At 55.2% G+C, this 21,197-nt stretch overlaps 1 protein-coding gene across 4 annotated transcripts in view; it reads right to left on the reverse strand.

The window, feature by feature from the left end:
- The window catches only part of CROCC (ciliary rootlet coiled-coil, rootletin), a 47,900-nt gene that overhangs the window by 3,754 nt on the left and 22,949 nt on the right, over positions 1–21,197 (reverse strand). For all 4 annotated transcript variants that reach the window (XM_081223953.1, XM_081223954.1, XM_081223952.1 and 1 more), the window contains 13 exons: positions 20,913–21,040; positions 19,418–19,587; positions 17,162–17,341; positions 16,260–16,394; positions 15,719–15,862; positions 14,682–14,920; positions 14,047–14,206; positions 11,633–11,800; positions 9,838–10,210; positions 2,846–3,015; positions 2,615–2,735; positions 2,161–2,324; positions 479–694 (listed from right to left, as the gene is read on the reverse strand). In XM_081223953.1, the coding sequence (XP_081080079.1) occupies positions 479–694; positions 2,161–2,324; positions 2,615–2,735; positions 2,846–3,015; positions 9,838–10,210; positions 11,633–11,800; positions 14,047–14,206; positions 14,682–14,920; positions 15,719–15,862; positions 16,260–16,394; positions 17,162–17,341; positions 19,418–19,587; positions 20,913–21,040 (2,368 nt within the window). The remainder of the gene's footprint in view (positions 1–478; positions 695–2,160; positions 2,325–2,614; positions 2,736–2,845; positions 3,016–9,837; positions 10,211–11,632; positions 11,801–14,046; positions 14,207–14,681; positions 14,921–15,718; positions 15,863–16,259; positions 16,395–17,161; positions 17,342–19,417; positions 19,588–20,912; positions 21,041–21,197) is intronic.

Genomic DNA, 21,197 nt, shown 5'->3' on the forward strand with positions numbered 1-21,197 from the left:
AATGCCATCAACCTGGCGGTCCCAGACCCCGTGGTCTTCCGCCTGTTCTCATTTCCCTTTCCTCCCTGTTATGGAGAAGAAAGGGTAACCACAACCCTGACATTTTCTGTGTTCTTGACTTAGGCGGGTGACAGCGTAGGACTAGCAGAGCTACTGAACATTCCAGCTAGAGCTGAGCTTCCTGGCGGCCAAGGCAAAAAAAGAAAATGAGTGAAACCTATGTCTCTAACTGGTCCCACATGCCTCCTTTGAGTGCAGACTCCGTCAACAGTCCTGAATTCTCATTTTGGCCCTGCCTCTTATTAGCTATGTGATCTTGGGCAATGACGTCACCTCCGTGAGCTTCCATCCACCCATCCGTGAAATGGGGTGATGATAATACCTGCCTCGCAGGGTAGCTGGGAGGATCAGAGTCCCCATAACGCACTTGGCACAGGGCGGGCAGAAGAGGGGCCTGAGGTCGGGGGAGGGGACCCACCTGCCTCTGCAGGGAGTCTACCCGCTCCTGGAGGGCCTGGGCCTGGGCCTCCCGGTCGCTCAGGCCCAGGCGGCTGCGCTGCAGCTCCCCCTCGAGCGAGCGCCGCTGCAGCTCCAGCTTGACGCTGCGGCTCTCAGAGGCATCCAGTACCTCCTTCAGACGCCGCTTGTCGCTCTCCAGCTTCACCTCGTTGGCCTTCATCTTGCTGATCTTCTCCTGTGGGTGAGGCAGGGCTCAGGCCCCAGCTGTGCAGCCCACCCCACGCCTCCCACATCCCTCAGGACCCTTAGGAGAAGGTGGGGAGCAGCCTGGAAGGGGTCACAGACACCACTTGCTGCGTGACCCAGGGCCAGCCCCTGACCCTCTTGGGGCCTCCGTCTCCCCACATGCTCACAGGGTGACATGAGGATCCCAGAGCCCTTTCCAGTTTTGCCTAAGTCTCACAGGCTGTGTGATCCAGGCTCATCCCTCCGTCCCTGCTCTCTGGCCTTATTTCACCTCTGTGTGGTCAGGGGACCGGATTGGTCCAGGGATGCCACAACCTGGGTGTTTACAGAGCCCCAGGGCGGTGAGGGGGGAAGGTGTAAAAATGCGGATTCCAGGGCTTCCCTGCTCTGCTGCATCACTCTCCAGAGGCGGGCTCAGAGCTGCATGTGGGACCTGAGCTGAGCCGGGCAGGAGCCCTGGGCCCTGCCGGGTTTTAGGGGATGATACTCCTCCCTTCCCCATGCGGGGTCAGCTGGTGAAGGAGACTTGGGGAGTGCGGATAGGGCAGGAAGACAGACAGGGGTCCTTCTCTTCCTGTCACCATTCTAGAGACAGGGCGGGGCAAGGGGGTGTTATTACAACAGCGCCCAGGCCTGTCCCGCTTCCACCCTGCTCAGAGCCCCAACGCTGCCATGTCTGGGCCCAGCAGCCCCACTCTGGCTCCTGCCCAGCTTTGTTCCTGGCCTCCTCCCGCGGCCCCTGTGGCTGGGCCCAAGGCCAGAGCCGGAGCCGCAGACACAACAATCCAGCTCAAGCTCGGCCTGGAGCCAGAGGCCTGGGGTGGGCTGTGGGGACAGGCATGGAGGGCCAGAGGAGGAAAGGGGAGGCGGGGGGACTCTGTGACTGCAAGAAGGGCTCAAGGCTTCGGCGGCCTGGACCGTCACCACCAGGGCCTGTGCTTCCTGCCCCAGACACACACACACACACACACACACACACACACACACACACACATGCACACACACACGTATATACAGATGTCTCCCAAACACACATAAAACCCCCAGAACACCAGTGGTGTGGCTATACAGAGATGAAGGAAACAGGTCCCCTGAGCACTGTCTATGTGTTAAGGGTGCACGTGCATCGTCTCTGGGAGAGAGTTATTGTTCTCCCCGTTTTATAGATGAGGAAAGCGAGAATCATGCAGCAGGGCAAGAACTTGAACCCAGGTCTGTGAGCTTCAAACGCCCAGGCTCTTTCTTCTGTAGCCTAATGACCTCATATGGAACAAGATGATGAAATCTGAATGTACTTTTGGAGAAAGTCACGGGCTGGTCACGTCAGTGGGTGCTGGCAGACCCAGGCAGACAGAACAGAGATGCGCACAGGAGGCCTTATAGACGTCCATTCAGGCGCACACAGATCCCCCACACCCCGCCGCCCTCTCCCACTGGTTCTCAGCTCCTGCCTACCTGGCTGGCCCGGAGCTCGCTCTCGGTGGCCTGCAGGCCCCTCTCCAGGGCAGCCACCTGGTCCAGCACCACCCGGCGCTCCCGTTCGCTGTGCCGCGCGCTCTCTTCCTGCAGCGCCAGCTCGGCCTGGGCCCCGCTCAGCTGCCCGTCCATGCTGCGCTGGGCTACGGCCCCCACCCAGCCCCATCAGGCCTGGCCAGGCACACAGCCTGAGACCTGAATCAGGCTCGCCCTCCGCCCACTGCAGGGCTTGCCTCTCTGAGCCCTTGGGGGGTCTGTGGGTCTGGACACGGGGTGAGGCTGACCAGGGAGGGGGTCCCAGAGGAGACAGCCCACTCAGGCCACGGTAGCCAGGGCAGGGATGCAGGAGTGGCTCAGGCCAAGCCCACAGCCTCCCACCTCAGCTGCTAAGGGCAGAAGAGAGCAAAGCAAGGACCCAGAGGATTAGACTCACCCTCTGCACTCGCTGCCACAGCCTTCTGCAGCTGCCTTGCCCGTGAGATCGCACTGTCCCTCTCGGCCTCCACCTCAGCCAGCTGGAGACTCAGGGTACTCGTCTGTGCCCGAAGCTCATCCTGCAACCCCAATGTCGGGGGGAAGGGAAGACCTGCTCTGACGACCTGTGGCCCCTCACAGGGCCCTGGGCCACGGGGCTCCCCCTGCAGCCACTCACGCCCCACCTCACCCGTTCTCTCTGGGCACTCTGCAGCTCCTGCAGGAACTCCCGGAGGGCCCCCCGCACTGCTTCCGGGTCCAGGTCTGGAGATGCCGGGGAGGTGGCAGGTCCTGGGGATGGTGGCTGGGACCCAGGGCTGCATTCCAAGGGCTTGGGGCTGCTGAGCCCTTCCCTACTTCCTAGAGAAGGAGACACGCTCGGGGATGCAGGAGCCACAGGCCTCTCCTGCCTGGTTGGTGCCGGCAGGCTCCCAATGCATCTCACCCATCCCTGCTGAGCCCGGCAGCCCAGTGAGCTCCCCACAGCACAAACTGGGTCCCCTCAGCCTCTTGCTTAACCCTTGACCAGCCCTCCCAACCCTAAGAACCAAGCCCAGCTTCCTTGCCATTACCTGTCGCTCACCCGCACCAGCATCACCCTCTTCCTTGACAAGCTGGCCACTTCACATCACCCACAGCTCCCACGTTCTAGAACATTCCCTCTTACAAAGGCACCAGGGCCTTTGTACCTGCTGTTGCCTTCTCTCTCAATGGCTTCTCTTTGCCTGGCCCATTCCTACGTGTAAAGAACCAGGGGCTTCCATGGTGGCGCAGTGGTTGAGAACCTGCCTGCCAACGCAGGGGACACGGGTTCGAGCCCTGGGCCGGGAAGATCCCACGTGCCACGGAACAACTAAGCTCCTGCGCCACAACTACTGAGCCTGCGCTCTAGAGCCTGCAAGCCACAACTATTGAGCCTGAGTGCTGCAACTACTGAAGCCCGCGTGCCTAGAGCCCGTGCTCCGCAACGAGAGAAGCCACTGCAATGAGAAGCCCGCACACCACAAGGAAGAGTAGCCCCCGCTCTCTGCAACTAGAGAAAACCCACGTGCAGCCGCGAAGACCCAATGCAGCCAAAAATTAAATAAGTGAATAAATAAATAAATTTATTAAAAAAAAAAAAAGAACACTCCTCAGAGGCCTCCCTGACCCCAGGCTGGGTTGGGGTGAGCTCATCCCACCCTCATGGGGGTCCGATGTCTGCCTCTCCCACCCAGACCACAAGCGCATGAGGGCTGCATCCCCTGGGCCCAGTCCAAGGGTGGACACTCCATCCCCTCAACACCTCCCTGTAACAAGCGCCTACTATGTGCCAGGCACTGGGCCAATGCTTTCCCTACATTATCTCATTTCATCCTCATAGTAATTCCCTGCGAGGTAAGGACCAACTTCCCCCCTTCACAGGCTGGGCAGGCTCAGAGCAGTTAAGTGATTTGCTTGGTCTCAAAGCTTGGAAGATCCAGAGCCGGGATTTGAACCCAGGTGCCCCTATTTCCCAGCAGAAAAACTTGAACTGTTCTTGGGAGATGATGGGCAATGATGAGGTGGGAGGGGACAGGGCGGACAGAGACGGGACAGCACCTGGAGGTCAATAATGAGAACTGCAGGATGGGGGTCGGCCTTAGCAGTGACACCCAACCTGCCCCACGGCTCCATCAGCACCCAAAGGACCCAGAGCGGGACGTCTACCCACTGACTCCCTCCCCTCAGAGTGAAGCTGGTACCCTCGTGGCGGCCTGCAAGGACCGCTTGAGCAGGTCTGGTGTCCCATGGCCTCACGTCCCACACCTCTCCACCTTGCTCGCTACACTCCAGCAGCGCTGCGGCCCTTGCTGTTCAGAGGACAAGGGTACTGCCACTCGGGACTTCTCCACTTGCCCTCAGTCTCTTCTCCTACCCTTCCCTTCCCCACCTCCTCCTCAGCGGGGCTCTCCCTGCCTCCCACAGGGACACCTTAGCCCCCGTCCTGGCCTTAGCTTCAAAAACAATTTTACTGGGGCTTCCCTGGTGGCGCAGTGGTTGAGAATCATGCCTGCCAATGCAGGAGACATGGGTTCGAGCCCTGGTCTGGGAAGATCCCACATGCCGCGGAGCAATGAAGCCCGTGCACCACAACTACTGAGCCTGCGCTCTAGAGCCCGCGCGCCACAACTACTGAGCCTGTGCTCCACAGCAAGAGAAGCCACCGCAATGAGAAGCCAGCTCACCACAACAAAGAGTAGCCCCCGTTCGCCGCAACTAGAGAAAGCCCGCACGCTGCAATGAAGACCCAATGCAGCCAAAAATAAATAAATAAATATATTTAAAAAAAATCTTACTGTGATAAGATATATATAACAAAATATGCCTTTCTCACCACCTTTAAGTGGCATTAATTATACTCACGCTGTTGTGTGAACACCACCACTGTTTCTAAATCCTTTCCATCACCCCTATTATGGGTTGAATCGCATCTTCTCAAAATTCATATGTTGAAGTCCTAACTGCCATACCCAGAATGTGAACTTATTTGGAGATAGGGTTGTTATGGATGTCATGAGCTAAGACGAGGTCATACTGGAGTAGGGTGGACCCTAATCCAGAATGATCGGTGTCCTTATAAAAAGGGGGAATTGAGACACACACTCAAGGAGAACTCCGTGTGAAGACTGGGGTTATGCTGCCATAAGTCAAGGAACTACCAGAAGCTAGGAAACCTGGAACAAATTCTTCCCTAATGCATTTAGGGGAAGCATGGCCCTGTAGACACCCTGACCTTGGGCTTCTGGCTCCAGAACCATGAGACATAAATTTCTGTTGTTTAAGCCACTCAGTTTATGGTACTTTGTTACAGCAGCCTTGGCAGACTAATACAACCCCAAACTCTGTAACCAGTAAGCAATAACTCTTAATTCTTCCGTCCTCACACCCCCGGTAACCTCTAAACGCTTTCTGTCTCCATGAATGTCTCTTCTAAATATTTCATATAAGTAAAATCATACTATACTTGTCCTTTTGTGAGTAGCTTATTTTGCTTAGCATAACGTTGTCAAAGTTTACCCATGTTGTAACACGTATCAAAATGTCACTCCTGGGCTTCCCTGGTGGCGCAGTGGTTGAGAGTCCGCCTGCCGATGCAGGGGACACGGGTTTATGCCCCACCCAGTCCGGGAAGATCCCACATGCCGCGGAGCGGCTGGGTCCGTGAGCCATGGCCGCTGAGCCTGAGCGTCCAGAGCCTGTGCTCCGCAACGGGAGAGGCCACAACAGTGAGAGGCCCGTGTACCGCAAAAAAAAAAAAAAAAAAAAAAAGTCACTCCTTTTCAAGGTTGAATAATAATGGTATTATGTTATCAATTCACCTGCCGACTCACACTTTGGTTGCTTCCGCATTTTGGCTACTGTGAATAATGCTACAACCAACACTGGTGGACAATATCTATTCAAATGCCTATTCTTTTGGGTATATACCTAGGTGTGGAATTGTTGGGTCATACGGTAATTCTTTTTTTTTGGTGGTACGTGGGCCTCTCACTGCTGTGGCCTCTCCCTTTGTGGGGCACAGGCTCCGGACGCGCAGGCTCAGCAGCCATGGCTCACGGGCCCAGCCGCTCCGCGGCATGTGGGATCTTCCCTGACCGGGGCACGAACCCACGTCCCCTGCGTTGGCAGGCGGACTCTCAACCACTGAGCCACCAGGGAAGCCCATATGGTAATTCTAAGTTTTAGTTTTTTGAGGAACTGCCAAACTATTTTCCAAAGTGGCTGCACCGTTTTACATTCTCACCAGCAATATCCCTTGACTTATTTTTCCTTACCTATTTTCCAGTTCATACCACCACCCAATACATTCTATATTTAATTTATGTAGCACTTTTATTGTCTGCTACTCCCATACCTAGACCATAAGCTCCATAAAAGCAGAAAGGCTTGTCAGTTTTACCACTCCATCCCCAGTGCTTCAACTGTATTTGGCACATAGTATGTGCTTAATAAATAGCGGAACTGAATGAACGAATGCAATCCTGGGGCTAAATCCGTGGATTTGAAGAGGCAACAACTCAATAGCTCACAGTGAATTTCCCACCGTTCTAAGATTCCACAGGTTCTATTCTAGGCCTTAGGAATCAAGGTGAGATTGGGGTCAGGCCAAGACAAGATGAATGCTCCCTAAAAGGCTGTTTGCACCCGCTGAAACACAGTGCTGATTTTCCCAGGGTCATCCCCTGGGCCTTGGGAGCAGGTGCGGGTGGGAGGATCTCTTCTGAAGAAGTTCCTGGAAGGTGGGTTGGCCTGAGTGTGTATCTTTCTGGGGTAGATATGGGGGTCATAGGTCTGGTATGGAGGGGTGTGGAGCCAGCGACAGGAGAATGAAGAGGATGAGGTGCTGATGGAGAGAGGGCAGGGGTCAATTAGAAAGGTGGAGACTCAAAGACTCAGAGGAGTTAAGGGCATTAAGAAGCAGCACCCTCAGCCACTATGGAAAACAGTATGGAGGGTCCTCAAAAAGCTAAAAATAGAGTTGCCATATGATCCAGCAACCCCACTCCTGGGCATGTATCCAGACAAAAATATAATTCAAAAAGATACATGCAGCCCTATGTTCATAGCAGCACATATTCACAATAGCCAAGACATGGAAACAACCTAAATGTCCATCGACAGATGAATGGATAAAGATGTGGTACAGGGACTTCCCTGGTGGCACAGTGGATGAGACTCCACGCTACTAATGCAGGAGGCCCAGGTTCGATCCCTTGTCAGGGAACTAGATCCCACATGCATCCCACAACTAAGAGTTCATATGCCACAACTAAGGAGCCAGCGAGCTGCAACTAAGGAGCCCTGGAGCAACAACTAAGGAGCCCACCTGCCGCAACTAAGGAGCTGGCAAGCCGCAACTAAGGAGCCCATCTGCCGCAACTAAGACCTGGTGCAGTGTGGAGAAAAGGGAACACTCTTGCACTGCTGGTGGGAATGTGAATTGGTACAGCCACTATGGAGAACAGTATGGAGGTTCCTTAGAAAACTAAAAATAGAACTACCATATGACCCAGCAATCCCACTACTAGGCATATACCCTGAGAAAACCATAATTCCAAAAGAGACATGTACCAAAATGTTCATTGCAGCTCTATTCACAATAGCCCGGAGCTGGAAACAACCTAAGTGTCCATCATCGGATGAATGGATAAAGAAGATGTGGCACATATATACAATGGAATATTACTCAGCCATAAAAAGAAACGAAACTGAGCTATTTGTAATGAGGTGGATAGACCTAGAGTCTGTCATACAGAGTGAAGTAAGTCAGAAAGAGAAAGACAAATACCGTATGCTAACACATATATACGGAATTAAAAAAAAAAATGTCATGAAGAACCTAGGGGTAAAACGGGAATAAAGACACAGACCTACTTGAGAATGGACTTGTGGATATGGGGAGGGGGAAGGGTAAGCTGTGACAAAGCGAAAGAGAGGCATGGACATATATACACTACCAAACGTAAAATAGATAGATAGTGGGAAGCAGCCGCAGAGCACAGGGAGATCAGCTCGGTGCTTTGTGACCGCCTGGAGGGGTGGGATGGGGAGGGTAGGAGGGAAGGAGATGCATGAGAGAAGGGATGTGGGAACAGATGTATATGTATGACTGATTCACTTTGTTATAAAGCAGAAACTAAAAAAAAAAAAAAAAAAAAACTTCTCTTTTAGAATTTGTAAGCCAAAAATTAAAGCACATATAAAAGAGCAAAGTATATATAAAAAAAAAAAAAAAAAACCTGGTGCAACCAAATAAATAAATATTTTTTTAAAAAAAGATGATGATGTGGTACACACATACAATGAACTACTCCTCAGTCATAAAAAAGAACAAAATAATGCCATTTGCAGCAACATGGATGGACTTAGAGATTATCATACTAAGTGAAGTCAGAAAGAGAAAGACAAATACCATATGATAATCACTTAAATGTGGAATCTAAAATATGACACAAATGAACTTTTATGAAACAGAAATAGACTCACAGACACAGAGAACAGACTTGTGGCTGACAAGGGGAAAGGGGGGAGGGAGAGGAACTGAGTGGGAGTTTGGGATTAGCAGATGCAAACTATTATGTATAGAACGGATAAACAAGGTCCTACTGTATAGCACAGGGAACTATATTCAGTATTCTGTGATAAACCATAATGGAACAGGATATTTTAAAAATGTATATACATGTATAACTGAATCACTTTGCAATACAGCAGGAATTACCACATTGTAAATCAACTATATTTCAATGCAAAAAAAAAAAAAGCGGCACCCTCTACTCCCTTTAAAAAGAAGCAAGGGATTTCCCTGGTGGCGCAGTGGATAAAACTGCACTCCCAATGCAGGGGGCCCAGGTTCCATCCCTGGTCAGGGAACTAGATCCCACATACATGCCACAACTGAGAGTTTCCATGCCACAACTAAGGAGCCCTGGAGCCACAACTAAGGAGCCCTGGAGCTGCAACTAAGACCTGGCTCAACCAAATAAATTAAATAAATAAATTAAAAAAAAAAAAAAAAAAAAAAAGAAGCAAGCTACAGGGCTTCCCTCGTGGCGCAGTGGTTGAGAATCTGCCTGCTAATGCAGGGGACACGGGTTCGAGCCCTGGTCCGGGAAGACCCACATGCCGCGGACTGGACCCTGCCCAGTCCAAACCTGTGAGCCACAATTACTGAGCCTGCGTGTCTGGAGCCTGTGCTCCGCAACGAGAGGCCGCGATAGTGAGAGGCCCGCGCACCGCGATGAGGAGTGGCCCCCACTTGCCGCAACTAGAGAAAGCCCTCACACAGAAACGAAGAGCCAACACAGCCATAAATAAATAAATAAATAAATAAAATAAGTAAAAAGTAGCAAGCTACGTTGTGTGCAGATCAGCTTGGGTGAGTGGCAGGACGGAGACTGGGCTCAAGAGGGGCGTGGCCCAGCGAAGGGCCAGAAAATGACGTAAGGGGGGGTGGGGGGCGCAGGTAGGCGGGTCTCAGCAAGGAGCTAGCTGAAGGGGCGGGGTTTGAGACTGGTCATCAAAAGAGGGGCGGTGCGGGCCAGGCCGAGGGCGGCCTCGTAGGCGGGCCAGAACTGGACATGGGGGCGGAGAGTAGGGGCGGAGGTTCTGCGAGGCCCGCCCGCTGACCCTTCCCCCTTCTCCACCGAGCTCTCTCACCTCCAACAGGCGCGCTCCGGTTAGGAGAGACGGGCGCGGGCCTTGGGCCAGGGCTGGACACACCACCGAGGCCCAGGCCCCGGCGCAGGGCTGAGCGCAGGCCCCCCAGCTGGGCCTCCGCTGCGCGCCGTTGCGTCTCCACGCGGGCCAGCTCGGCCTCCAGGCCTTGAGCCCGGCCCTCGGCCGCGCTCAGTCGCAGCCCCAGCTCCGCAGCCTCGGCCCGGGCGGCCTCCAGCTTCAGTTCCAGGCTGCGGGCATGGTCCAACTGCTGTATCTGGGCGCTGCGCGCCTCCTCCAGGGAGCCCAGCAGGCCTCGCTCGCGGGTCCGGAACTCGCCCTCTTGCTCCTGCAGCTTCCGCTGGGCTCCCTGGAGCTGGGGTGAGGGGGCAAGGCCAGGAGGTAGAGGTCAGCAAGGCCGCCCCTCAACCCGACACCCACCCTCCCAGGCTCAGCCTGGAGCCCACGGGCCCAAAAGTGGCTTGCAGAACTCCTGTTTCGTTAATGGTCTCCACCCGGGCAGGAGATGCAGGAACATCATGGGAGTATGGAAGGAAACAATTAGAATTTGTTTACCTCTTCCTTCTGTGTATATGCCTTGCAGTGTACACAGTTTATTAGTAATAAGCTAACAACTAATGCTTACATAGATAGGAATTATTAGTGCCAGGCACTAAGTACTTTCCCCTCAAAAAAAATCAACTCTAGGGCTTCCCTGGTGGCGCAGTGGTTGGGAATCCGCCTGCCAATGCGGGCGACACGGGTTCAATCCCTGATCTGGGAGGATCCCACATGCCGCGGAGCAACGAAGCCCATGAGCCACGGCTGCTGAGGCCCACGTGCCTAGAGCCTGTGCCCCGCAACGAGAGTGGCCCCTGCTCGCCACAACTGGAGGAAGCCCGTGTGCAGCAACGGAGACCCAACACAGCCAAAAATAAATAAAAATAAAATAAATTTATTAAAAAAAATATCAACTCTAATTACCACTATAAATCATCTCCATTTTACAGATGAGGAAAGTGAGCACAGGGCAGTTATGCAACTTGCTGGAGGCCACACAGCTAGTGAACTGAGAGCTAGGATTCAAAGCCAGGCACCCTGGCTCCAGAGCCTTTTCTCTTAACCACTAGGCCACACTGCCTCTCGGTACACATAATTTATCAGTAAATCACACAATGAGGGGAGGTACTAAAAAATTATTTACCAGTGAAGCGCATGGTCACACACACTCACACATACCCCTCTGGTTCAGAGAATGAGTCAACCTCTCACAGTCATCAGTTTCACTGGAAACCATCTATGGAACACCTCCTGGATGACAAGACCTACACAAGGACCTGGTATACATCCCCTGCTGTGCTAGCCCCTATCCCATGAATGCTCTAAAGCACAGAGAGGTTAAGTGATTTAGTCAAGGTCACACAGTAGATTCACTGCCAGAAAACACAGAGTGAAAAGAGTGTAGGCTTTGAAGTCTGACAGACCTGGGTGGCTGTGTGACCTTGAGTAGATCCCTTGACCTCTCTGAGCCCCAGTGTCTGGTTCTCTCTGTAAACTGGGGCTAATTATACCTACATCATGAGGCTGCTGGGAGAATCAAACAAGATTCTGTCTACAAAGCTCCCCCCACGCCCACTACACAGTTCTTGCAGTTGTTATTATTGTTATGATTATACCTGGGGAAGAATCTCAAGGAGTGGGGAACAGGGACCCTGCTTCTCACTGGAGAGGGCCCAGGGCAGCCTGGCTGCCTCCGAGGATCCTCCTCCTCCAGGCAGTCTGCCCACCATCTAGTTACCTCCTGCCGCACAGCCTCCAGGTCGGCTTCACCCTTCAGCAGCTTCTGTCGGAGGCCCAGGGCCTCCCGTCTGCCCTCCTTTTCTGCCCTCTCGCCCAGTGCCACGCGGCCCTGCAGCTCCACCAGCTCCCGGCCCAGCCTGGCGTTCTCACTGTCCAGAATCTTCATCTGTGAGAAAGAGTGGACACAGGCAGGACCTAGGACCCATTCTCAGCACCCACAGCCCCTTCCAGCCCAGGGTATTGGAGAGTGCCCGCAGGCTCCAATGGCAGCCTTTTCAGCTCTGCCCCTGTACCCTGCCCAGTCCAAACCGGGCACAGAGGGTATTTGGGACCCACTGCTCTAGGGACACATACATTGAACACCACCCCAATCCACTGGGAGCCTGCCCCTGATAGCTCCACCCTGGTTGAGCCACAGCAGGCACCTGGGCACCAATGACCTCAGTGTATCACCTAATCATAATTACCTATCATGGAGAGTAGAGGTAGGGAGTGCTGAACCCCTAGGAGTTCTGCAGGGAAGGAACTCTGGGTCACTTTTCACCTCTACGATGATGCCTAACTTTTATGGAGTGTTTACCATGTGTCCAGCTCTGTTCTAAGCACTTCGCTCATATTAACTCATTAATACAGGGTAGGTACTAACATTATCTCTCTTTAACAGACATGAAGACGAAAGCTTAGAGAGGTGAAGAGACTTGCTCAAAGTCACACAGCTCATAAGCAGCAGACTGGGATTTGATCTCGGACAAGCAGAATCAAAGGTATGTTTCTAGGCCCCTATTTCCGCAGAGGAGCAGGTCGGGGGGTGAGGCCTACTTACCCCACAGTGCTACAGCAAAGGGAATATGAAAACGTGCTATAGCACGCAAAACACTCAGCAAGAGCCTGGCACACAGTTCCTTTCAGGGATTCCGAATGTTTCCCAGGACTTCAGCCCAATGGGAGGGGGCCCGGGTGGAGGGGTACATTGGTGGGAGGTGGAGGGGATTTGTTATTCAGGCTGCAATATATCTGGAGAGGCAGGGCCTGGGTGCCAAAGGGGGCTGTTTCCTGTTCTGCCGGTCTTCTAGAGCGGGAAAGCCTGAGTCCTCAGTGTCCAGGGCAGTGCCCAGGGCAGTGCCCAGCATACAGCAGGCACTTGTTAAATGCTTGCTGTTATTGATGGGCTTGGAATCATCTAGTTCAGGGCTCTGCAAACTGCAGGCCAAAATTCTGCACGCCAATTTCCACCGGTCATCTGCTTCTGTAAGGGCTTGAGCTAAGGATGGTTTGTACATTTTTAAGTTGTTGAAAATGGCTCATTTCTACATGGTTGAAAGAAAAGCAAAAGAAGAACAATATTTCTGACACATGAAAAGTATATAAAATTCAGGGGACCTCCCTGGTGGCACAGTGGTTAAGAATCCGCCTGCCAATGCAGGGGACACAGGTTCAAGCCCTGGTCCAGGAAGATCCCATATGCCACGGAGCAACTAGACCCGTGCGCCACAACTACTGAGCCTGTGCTCTAGAGCCCGCGAGCCACAACCACTGAGCCCACGTGCCACAACTACTGAAGCCCGCGCACCTAGAGCCCGTGCTCCGCAACAAGAGAAGCCTGTGCACCGCAACGAAGAGTAGCCCCCGCTCGCTGCAACTAGAGAAAGCCCGCAGGCAGCAAAGAAGACCCAATGCAGCCTAAATAATTTTTTTAAATCATAAAAAAGTATATAAAATTCAAATTTCAATGTCCATAAGCAAAGTTTTAATAGAACACACTCCACTCATGTAGGTACCGTCCAGACCTGCTTCCTCCCTATGATGGCAGAGTTGAGTGGCTGCAACAGAGACCGTAAGGCCCATAAAGCTGGATATATTTACTACTGGGCGCTTTACAAAAAAAGGTTGCCAGCTCCTGACCTAGTTCACGGGATCTGCACCTCTTGTTGTTCACAGATTCCTTTGAGAATTGGATAAGAGCCCCAGACCCAGTCTTTGGAGAAATGTGAGCGAGTGTGAACACAAATGTATCCACACACGCACACACAAACACACGGTTTCGGAGTCTAGGATTCCTCAAAGCCCATCCATTAATACCAAGGTTAGGGGCTTCCCTGGTGGCACAGTGGTTGAGAGTCCGCCTGCCGATGCAGGGGACACGGGTTCGTGCCCCGATCCGGGAAGATCCCACATGCCGCGGAGAGGCTAGGCCCGTGAGCCATGGCCACTGAGCCTGCGCGACCGGAGCCTGTGCTCCGCAACGGGAGAGGCCACAACAGTGAGAGGTCCGCATACCGCAAAATAAATAAAAAAAAAAAAAAAAAAAAAAAAACCAAGGTTAGGTAACAAGCCTTGTTATAGTTCAAGGCCCTGGTTTTACCTATGAGGGACCTCGGCCCACAAAAGGGGGTGCTGTGGCCCAGGGGTTACCTGCCGCCGGAGCTCCTGCAGCTCCCTCCGAGCCTCCAGCCGTGAGCGCTCCACCTCCTGCAGTCCAGCCCGCAGCTCACCAGCCTCCTTGCCCACAGCCGCCCGAGCCTCCTCCAGGAGCACTAGCTTCTGCTCCTTGTCCTCGTTGGCAAGCTTCAGGCTGGAGGGGGCAGAGGTCAGAGGTAGCCCCAGGTCCTGGAAGAGTAGGTGAGTGGCCCTACACAAAGGTCCCTTCCCCTGATTCCCAGGGTGGGTCTGGCAGGCTCTTGGCCTAGAGGTGCCCCAAGTGCTGCCTGCAAAGTGGCCCTCTCCTGAGCTGAGTCTTCCAGGGCTGGGGATCAGGCCCTCAGCTGAGAGGGGTGGACCAGCAACACATGCTAGTCTCCAGGGTGATGCCAGTGGGTGAGGTCAGAGTCTGGACCCAATCCTGCCTGCAACCACCATTCCCCTTCCTTCAGGTAGGACAGTCACCTAAAACAAACCAAGTCCGGGCTTGGTTCGAGGGCAGAGACTCCCCATCTGCGCGATTTCCCCAGAACCTTGGGGGGTGAAGTTAGTTCCTGGGATGAGATTCAGTGCAAATGAAGGACGAGGCTCTGTGAAGGGCTGGGGGCTGGGCCCCCGTGTCACCCCACCTGATCCGCTCGCTCTCTGCCTTCTTCACGGCCACCCGCAGCTCCTCGTTGGACCGCCGCAGTGCCTCGAGCTCCTTGGCCCCCTCGCTCAGGCTGCGCCGCAGCTCGCCCGCCTCCTGGCGCTGGGCCTCACGGCCGTCCTGGCTCTCACGCACCTTGCGCTGGGCCTCCAGTAGCTCCCGCCGCAGCCCGTCGCGGGCATCCTCCATCAGGCGCAGCTGGGTCCGAAGCTCTTCTGCCTGTGAGGACAGCGGAGGTCCACATACAGGGGTCGGGTCCCACTCAAGCTGGGTGGAAAGGAGCCCATCCCCATCTCCCTGGCCACGGGGCACCTGCCCTATCCCTCTGCAGCGGCTCGGACTGCAGGTGTGAGTTATGATTTGGGGCAAAGCATATTGGAGTCAGCGGTGCTCTGGCCTGAAATAAACGTCAATCAAGATCATCCTGTGGGACTTCCCTGGTAGCGCAGTGGTTAAGAATCCACCTGCCAGTTCAGGGGACACGGGTTCGAGCCCTGGGCCGGGAAGATCCCACATGCCGTGGAGCAACTGAGCCCGTGCACCACAACTACAGAGCGTGCGCTCTAGAGCCCACAAGCCACAACTACTGAGCCTGCATGCTGCAAGTACCGAAGTCCACGCGCCTAGAGCCCGTGCTCTGCAACAAGAGAAGCCACTGCAATGAGAAGCCCGTGCACCGCAACAAAGAGCAGCCCCTGCTCGCCGCAACTAGAGAAAGCCCGCGCACAGCAACGAAGACCCAATACAGCCAAAAAATAAATAAATAAAATAAAATAAAATAAGTAAAAAGATCATCCTGTGGATCAACCTCAAGAGGGCAGGGACGCCCAGCCCAGCCTCTCTGTGAGAGCCCAAGTCCCACACGTACCCAGCAGGTACTTAATAAACGCCTAACGCCTGCCACCTGCTTCCTTTCACGCATTCCTTTGTCCTCGAACGCACGCTTCTAGGTTCCCAGCGGCGTCTAGGCTGCACTGCCTAGGAGGAAGCGGGTGGGTGGACGGGCAGGCAGCTCACCTCACGCAGGCAGGACTCCCGCTGCCGGCCCAGGTCTCGGGCCTGTTCCTGCAGCCTCTTCACCTCCTGCGCATGGGCCGCGGCAGCCTCCTCAAGCTGGGCCCGCAGGTCCCGCAGCTCGGACGTCAGGGCATTCACGGTGCTCTAGGACACACGGGCTCCTGAGACTTGGCACTGCAGTGTCCTCCTCCCCCACACTCCCAACCCCCACCGCCACTGATCCCAGCTGCGCCAACTGAACTGTCCATTTGCAGCTCTAGACACGGCCCCTCATGCTGGCCTGCGTCAAGGGCCCTCTACTGATCCCTTGACGCCTGGCAAGTGCTATGCACGTAGCCGGTCTCTCCCTCAGACTAGGGGATTCACAGGGCAGAGCCGTGCCACCTCCCTCCAATGGGGACTCCCAAGGAAGGGTGAAGCTCCGCCGACAGCCTGGATGCTACCCCCAGGGCAGAGCCACGTCTCCCCTCGGGCAGGGCTGTGTCCCCCGCAACCCCAACCCCAGCTCAGATGGAGGCCCGCCCGCCCCCGCCTGGCCTACCCGGTCCTGCTGCTGCCGGCTCTGAGCATCGCGCTTCTGTCGCTCCATCTCCAGGGAGATGGCGGCCAGGCTGTGCTGCATCCCCATCAACTTCTCCGACAGCGCCGTCTTCTCGGACTCCTTCAGGGACAGGGCCTGGGCAGAGGCAGGGAGCAAAGGGCTCAGGGTGTTGGGTGGTCTTGGGGGGCATGCTTGGGCCTTTCCCCAACGTTGGCCTCGGAAATGTGCCCACTGGGGGCTCAGGGACCTGACTGGGCCACCACAGGTGGAGCCAGGGCAGAGGTGCAGGCTCACCCCCTCGGCAGCCCCAGGAAAGGGTACAACAGCAGTAACAATGACCTGGACACAGACACAACTTGGACATCTCACATCCTGAAGCAGGGCCTTTCATTATTCCCATTTTACAGATGAGGCTATTGAGGCTCAAAGAGGTAAAGTGACTTGCCCAGGGTGACGCAGCAGGTGAGGAGAGGAGATGGACGCAGTCTGCCCTGTCTCCATTACATTATGGGAAAGTCAGGAGTTAGTTCTTTCTGAGGAGGGTCAGCTGCTGCATGTGGGCTTCGCGGGGACTGCTCAGAGGCGGTCATGGGGACGCCATGCCCAGCCTGGGGTGGGAGGAGGGATGGGAGAACGTGGGTCAGCTTTTCTGGAACAATGCTCACGGTGTCATGACTGTGGCTGCCACTCAGTAAGCTCCCACCACGTGCCGGGCCCGCTCGCTGGACAGGGGTCTCAGCGACGCTTCACAAACACCCCTTGAACTCCCCCATCCTGAAGGTGAGGAAACCAAGGCCCAGAAAAGGACTCCTAGCCCCTAGCTGCTGGGTGGCTGAGCGGGGACCAGCCCCAGCACAGGGGCCCCTCAGGCAGCCGAGGAGGCCACGGCAGGGCTCACAAACCTGCTGCTTCTCGCTCTCGGCCAGGAGGAGGCCCTCGTCACGCTCCTGCTGCAGGGCAGCGATCTCCTCGCTCAGCTCTTCCTTCTCGGCCTCCAGCCGGGCCAGCAGTTCCTCCCGTTCCCGCTGCAGCTGACTCTGCAGCTGGGCCCGCTCTGCCTCCAGCTCCCGCCATGCCGCCTCCTGGGGGCCAGGCCCACGTGCGTGTGACCCACGAGGCTGGGCCCAGACAGCCCCTCGCCAACCTCGGGGCAGCAAGGGCCGTGGGGTAGGTTATCAGGGAACTACAAGGTGGGGCGGGTGATAATGAGGGCCGTGATGGGGACACGCCAGGAGCAACAACGGCCTGGCCTCTGGGTGGGCGGGGGGAGGAGGGTAAGGGGTCAGAGAATGTTTCCTGGAGGAAACAAGCAGCCGTCGGTCAGGTAGAGAGAAAAGGAAAAGAACCCCAGGTCCGAGTACAGCCCTGGAGACGACTCGGAGGAAAGAGGAAACGTGACGAACAGGGAACCTGTGATATTTAAGGTCACTGGGGCTTGGACTACAAGGGGGACACGGTGAAGGACGGGGCCAGAGCCACAGGCAGCAGCCAGGCCAGACCAGACCACTGGGCTTTAGGGAGGGGTGACCTGATTTTCAGGACAGTTGGGACGGCAGAGCCTCAAGCCAGAGTGACAAGGAGCAATCTGAATTTTAGAATAGCGGGTTGTTCAGAGCTTGTGGAAGAGGGACCAGGACTGGGGGTTGGGTCGGCTGTGAGCAATAAGAAGGCAAGGGTCTGGGGGGGGGGGGCGGAACAGCTGCAGAGAAGAGTACAGGTATGGTGACATTAAGAGGCTGAGTCGGGCTTCCCTGGTGGCGCAGTGGTTAAGAGTCCACCTGCCGATGCAGGGGACACGGGTTCGTGCCCCGGTCTGGGAGGATCCCACATGCCACGGAGTGGCTGGGCCCATGAGCCATGGCCGCTGAGCCTGCGCGTCCGGAGCCTGTGCTCCGCAGCGGGAGAGGCCACAACAGTGAGAGGCCCGCGTACCACAAAAAAAAAAAAAAAAAAGAAAGAAAAGAAAGAGGCTGAGTCTGCTGGTGCAGGGAGAATGAGGGAAGGCACAGGAGTTTGGCTCCCTGGGGACTGGGTGGGTACAACCCACAGGCAGAGCCCACTTGGGGTCTGAGGGAGGTGCCTGGCCCCAGCACTAGTCCCTAACAGCTGTGTGAAAAGTCTCTACTTCAAATGCTCTGTTGCCACCTGCTGGAGAAGTGTGATTCTAGCCACAAATCCAAGAAGACTACGTACAAGGTGAATGGCGCCCCCTGGTGTCGGGGGCCACAGCCTGAACCTCTGTCAGAGGCAGCCCAGTCCAAGATGAGTGACTCAGGTCCCCTGTCCAGAGACCCACTCTGGAGAGCATCTCAGTACAATAATAATAATGACAACCAGCAATTATGGAGCATTTACAAAGTGCCAGTCTCTGTGTTAAGCTCTTTGTAAGGATCATCTCACCTCATCCTCATAAATTATACTATCATTATCCCCATTGTTAAGATGGGGAAATAGGGGACTTCCCTGGTGGTCCAGTGGCTAAGACTCCGTGCTCCCAATGCAGGGGGCCCGGGTTTGATCCCTGGTCAGGGAACTAGATCCCACATGCTGCAACTAAAGATTCCGCATGCTGCAACTAAAAAAAAATAAAAGATCCCGCATGTGGCAATGAAGATCCCGCATGCCGCAGCTAAAACCTGGTGCAGCCAAATAAATAAATACATATATATATTTTTTTAATGGGGAAATGAAGGCACAGAGACCTTAGGTAACATAACCAGCATTTGGCCAAGATCAGGTTGAAACCCAGGCAATGTAACTCCAGAGCCAGTGTTCTTAGGTACTTCTGTTCTGTCTTTTGGAGATCTGGCCCCTCGCCTTTCTATGTGCTCTGGTCCCGAGTGATCTTTCATATGCAAACTGCACTTCTTAGCAAATTAAAGTGCCTTCCGACTCTACATTAGATCAGCATTTTCCAAATACGGTTGTGGACCCCCTGCATCAGGATCACCAGGGCTGGACCAGATTGGGGCCTGGGAATCTGCATGTTTGATAAGGAGTGGTCCCCGATGGATCCTCCCAGCTGCCCCCAGAGCCTCTGAAACAGAGATGAAGTTCCACTTCACTGATGCAAAGTGAGAAGGATGGCTCGCCTGAGGTCACAGAGGAGACAGAGCCCTCCCCCACCCCACCACCGGCCCCAACCCAGCTGCCCGAACCTTCTCTCGCTGGAGTCGCTGTAAGTCCTCCTTGTGGGCTGCCCGCTGCTCCCGCAGAGAGGCCTGGGCCTCCCGCTCAGCCTGCACCAACTTCTGGGCCATCAGTTCCTTGTCCAGAGCGACCTTCTCCTCTGTAGTTGTTATCTGCTGCCGCAAGCCCGCCAACTCTCCTGCACAGAAGGGATGGAAGGGAGAAACAAGCTTGGGTCAGACCCTCCCCGTGGGCCAACAGACTCAGGCCAGGTGAGCTATGTGGGCAAAATCCCAGAGGGGAGAGGGCCCACTGGTATCTAGCTGAGTTCCCTTGGAGAACGTTCTTGCCCTCTCTGGGCCTCTGTTTCCCCATCAACTGCATGGGCCCAGTGGCCCTGTCCCCCTCCCTCCCTACCTGGAATGGCATCTAAAGGATGAAGTGACTGATGAGGAGGGCCCCCCAAATGGAGAGGACAGCAAAAACATGAGAACCCCCATCACTGACTGAGTGCTTACCACGGGCAGGCACCTGGCTGAGCACAACACAGCTTCACATCACACCCACATGGCTTATCCCCAATTTACAGATGAGCAAACAGAGGCTCAGAGGAGACAGGTAACCTCCCAAGGCTGCACAGCTTTCCATGAGGCATCACCTTTAATGACTGACTGCCATAAGCATACTTGCTGGACTGTCAGCACTAATGAAAGTGACCGGGGAAGGGTGCACCCCACAGGGGACAATCTAAAAACTATCCTCGGGGGCTTCCCTGGTGGCATAGTGGTTGAGAGTCCGCCTGCCGATGCAGGGGACACGGGTTTGTGCCCTGGTCCGGGAGGATCCTACATGCCGCGGAGCGGCTGGGCCCGTGAGCCATGGCCGCTGAGCCTGCACGTCCGGAGCCTGTGCTGCACAACGGGAGAGGCTACAACAGTGAGAGGCCCGCGTAGCACACAAAAAAATAAATAAAAAATAATAAATAAATAAATAAATAAAAACTATCCTCGGGGTTGGAGGTCCACCAGAGACTGTTAGCATTTCCCTTCCTGGTTCTGTCTGGCTCACGTGGACGTGGATGAAAAACTTAATTTTCGCGGCCCAAGCAGGTGCTTAGTAAATGTTGGTTGAGCAAGAAAAACCTGTGAGTTCAGAGACTGGGCGGGAATGAGAGTCGTCAGAAAAGCAGCTGATGATGGCTCCACGGAGACACAGAACTCTCTAAGCGCCCTGATGACGATAGACAGCAGCCACCGTAGGCTGCGGAGCCAGGCACTGTGCCAAGGCCATGCTTTTCTCACCTCATCCTGGCAAAGCCTCATCACCTCTAACTGTCAGATGAGGAACCCGTGGCCCAGAGAGGGAAGCAGCTGGCCTGGGACAGCGGCTGGATTGGAAGCCAGGTCAGCCACACCCCAAAGCCAGTGATCCCAGCTTCGGTGAAACCCCAGAACTCGACAGGTTACAGCTCCAGCTCCGGGCTGGAGCCCGGGGTTCCCCACCCCTCACCCCTGGCCCCCCTACCGGTCAGGGTCTCCTTGGCCAGCAGTAGGGCCTGCGCATCCGCTTCCAGCTGCTCCCGCCGGGCCTCGAGCTGCGCCAGCTGCCGCTGCACCTCAAACAGGCTGCTCTCCAGGGCTTCCTTCTCCAAGCTGCAGCACGCACGATCCCTAAGGCCCCGGGACCCAGCCTCCCGGGACCCAGGACACTGTGAATCCCAGGGCGTGGCCAGCCATGGGCCAGGTGCCAGCCCACCTGCCCAGCCACGCTCCCGCTCCCCGGGGAAGCCTGAGCCCCGGCTGAGATGAG

The sequence above is a fragment of the Mesoplodon bidens genome (genome assembly GCF_964165515.1).
Source record: "Mesoplodon bidens genome assembly, chromosome: 2".
NCBI classification, from domain to species: domain Eukaryota; kingdom Metazoa; phylum Chordata; class Mammalia; order Artiodactyla; family Ziphiidae; genus Mesoplodon; species Mesoplodon bidens.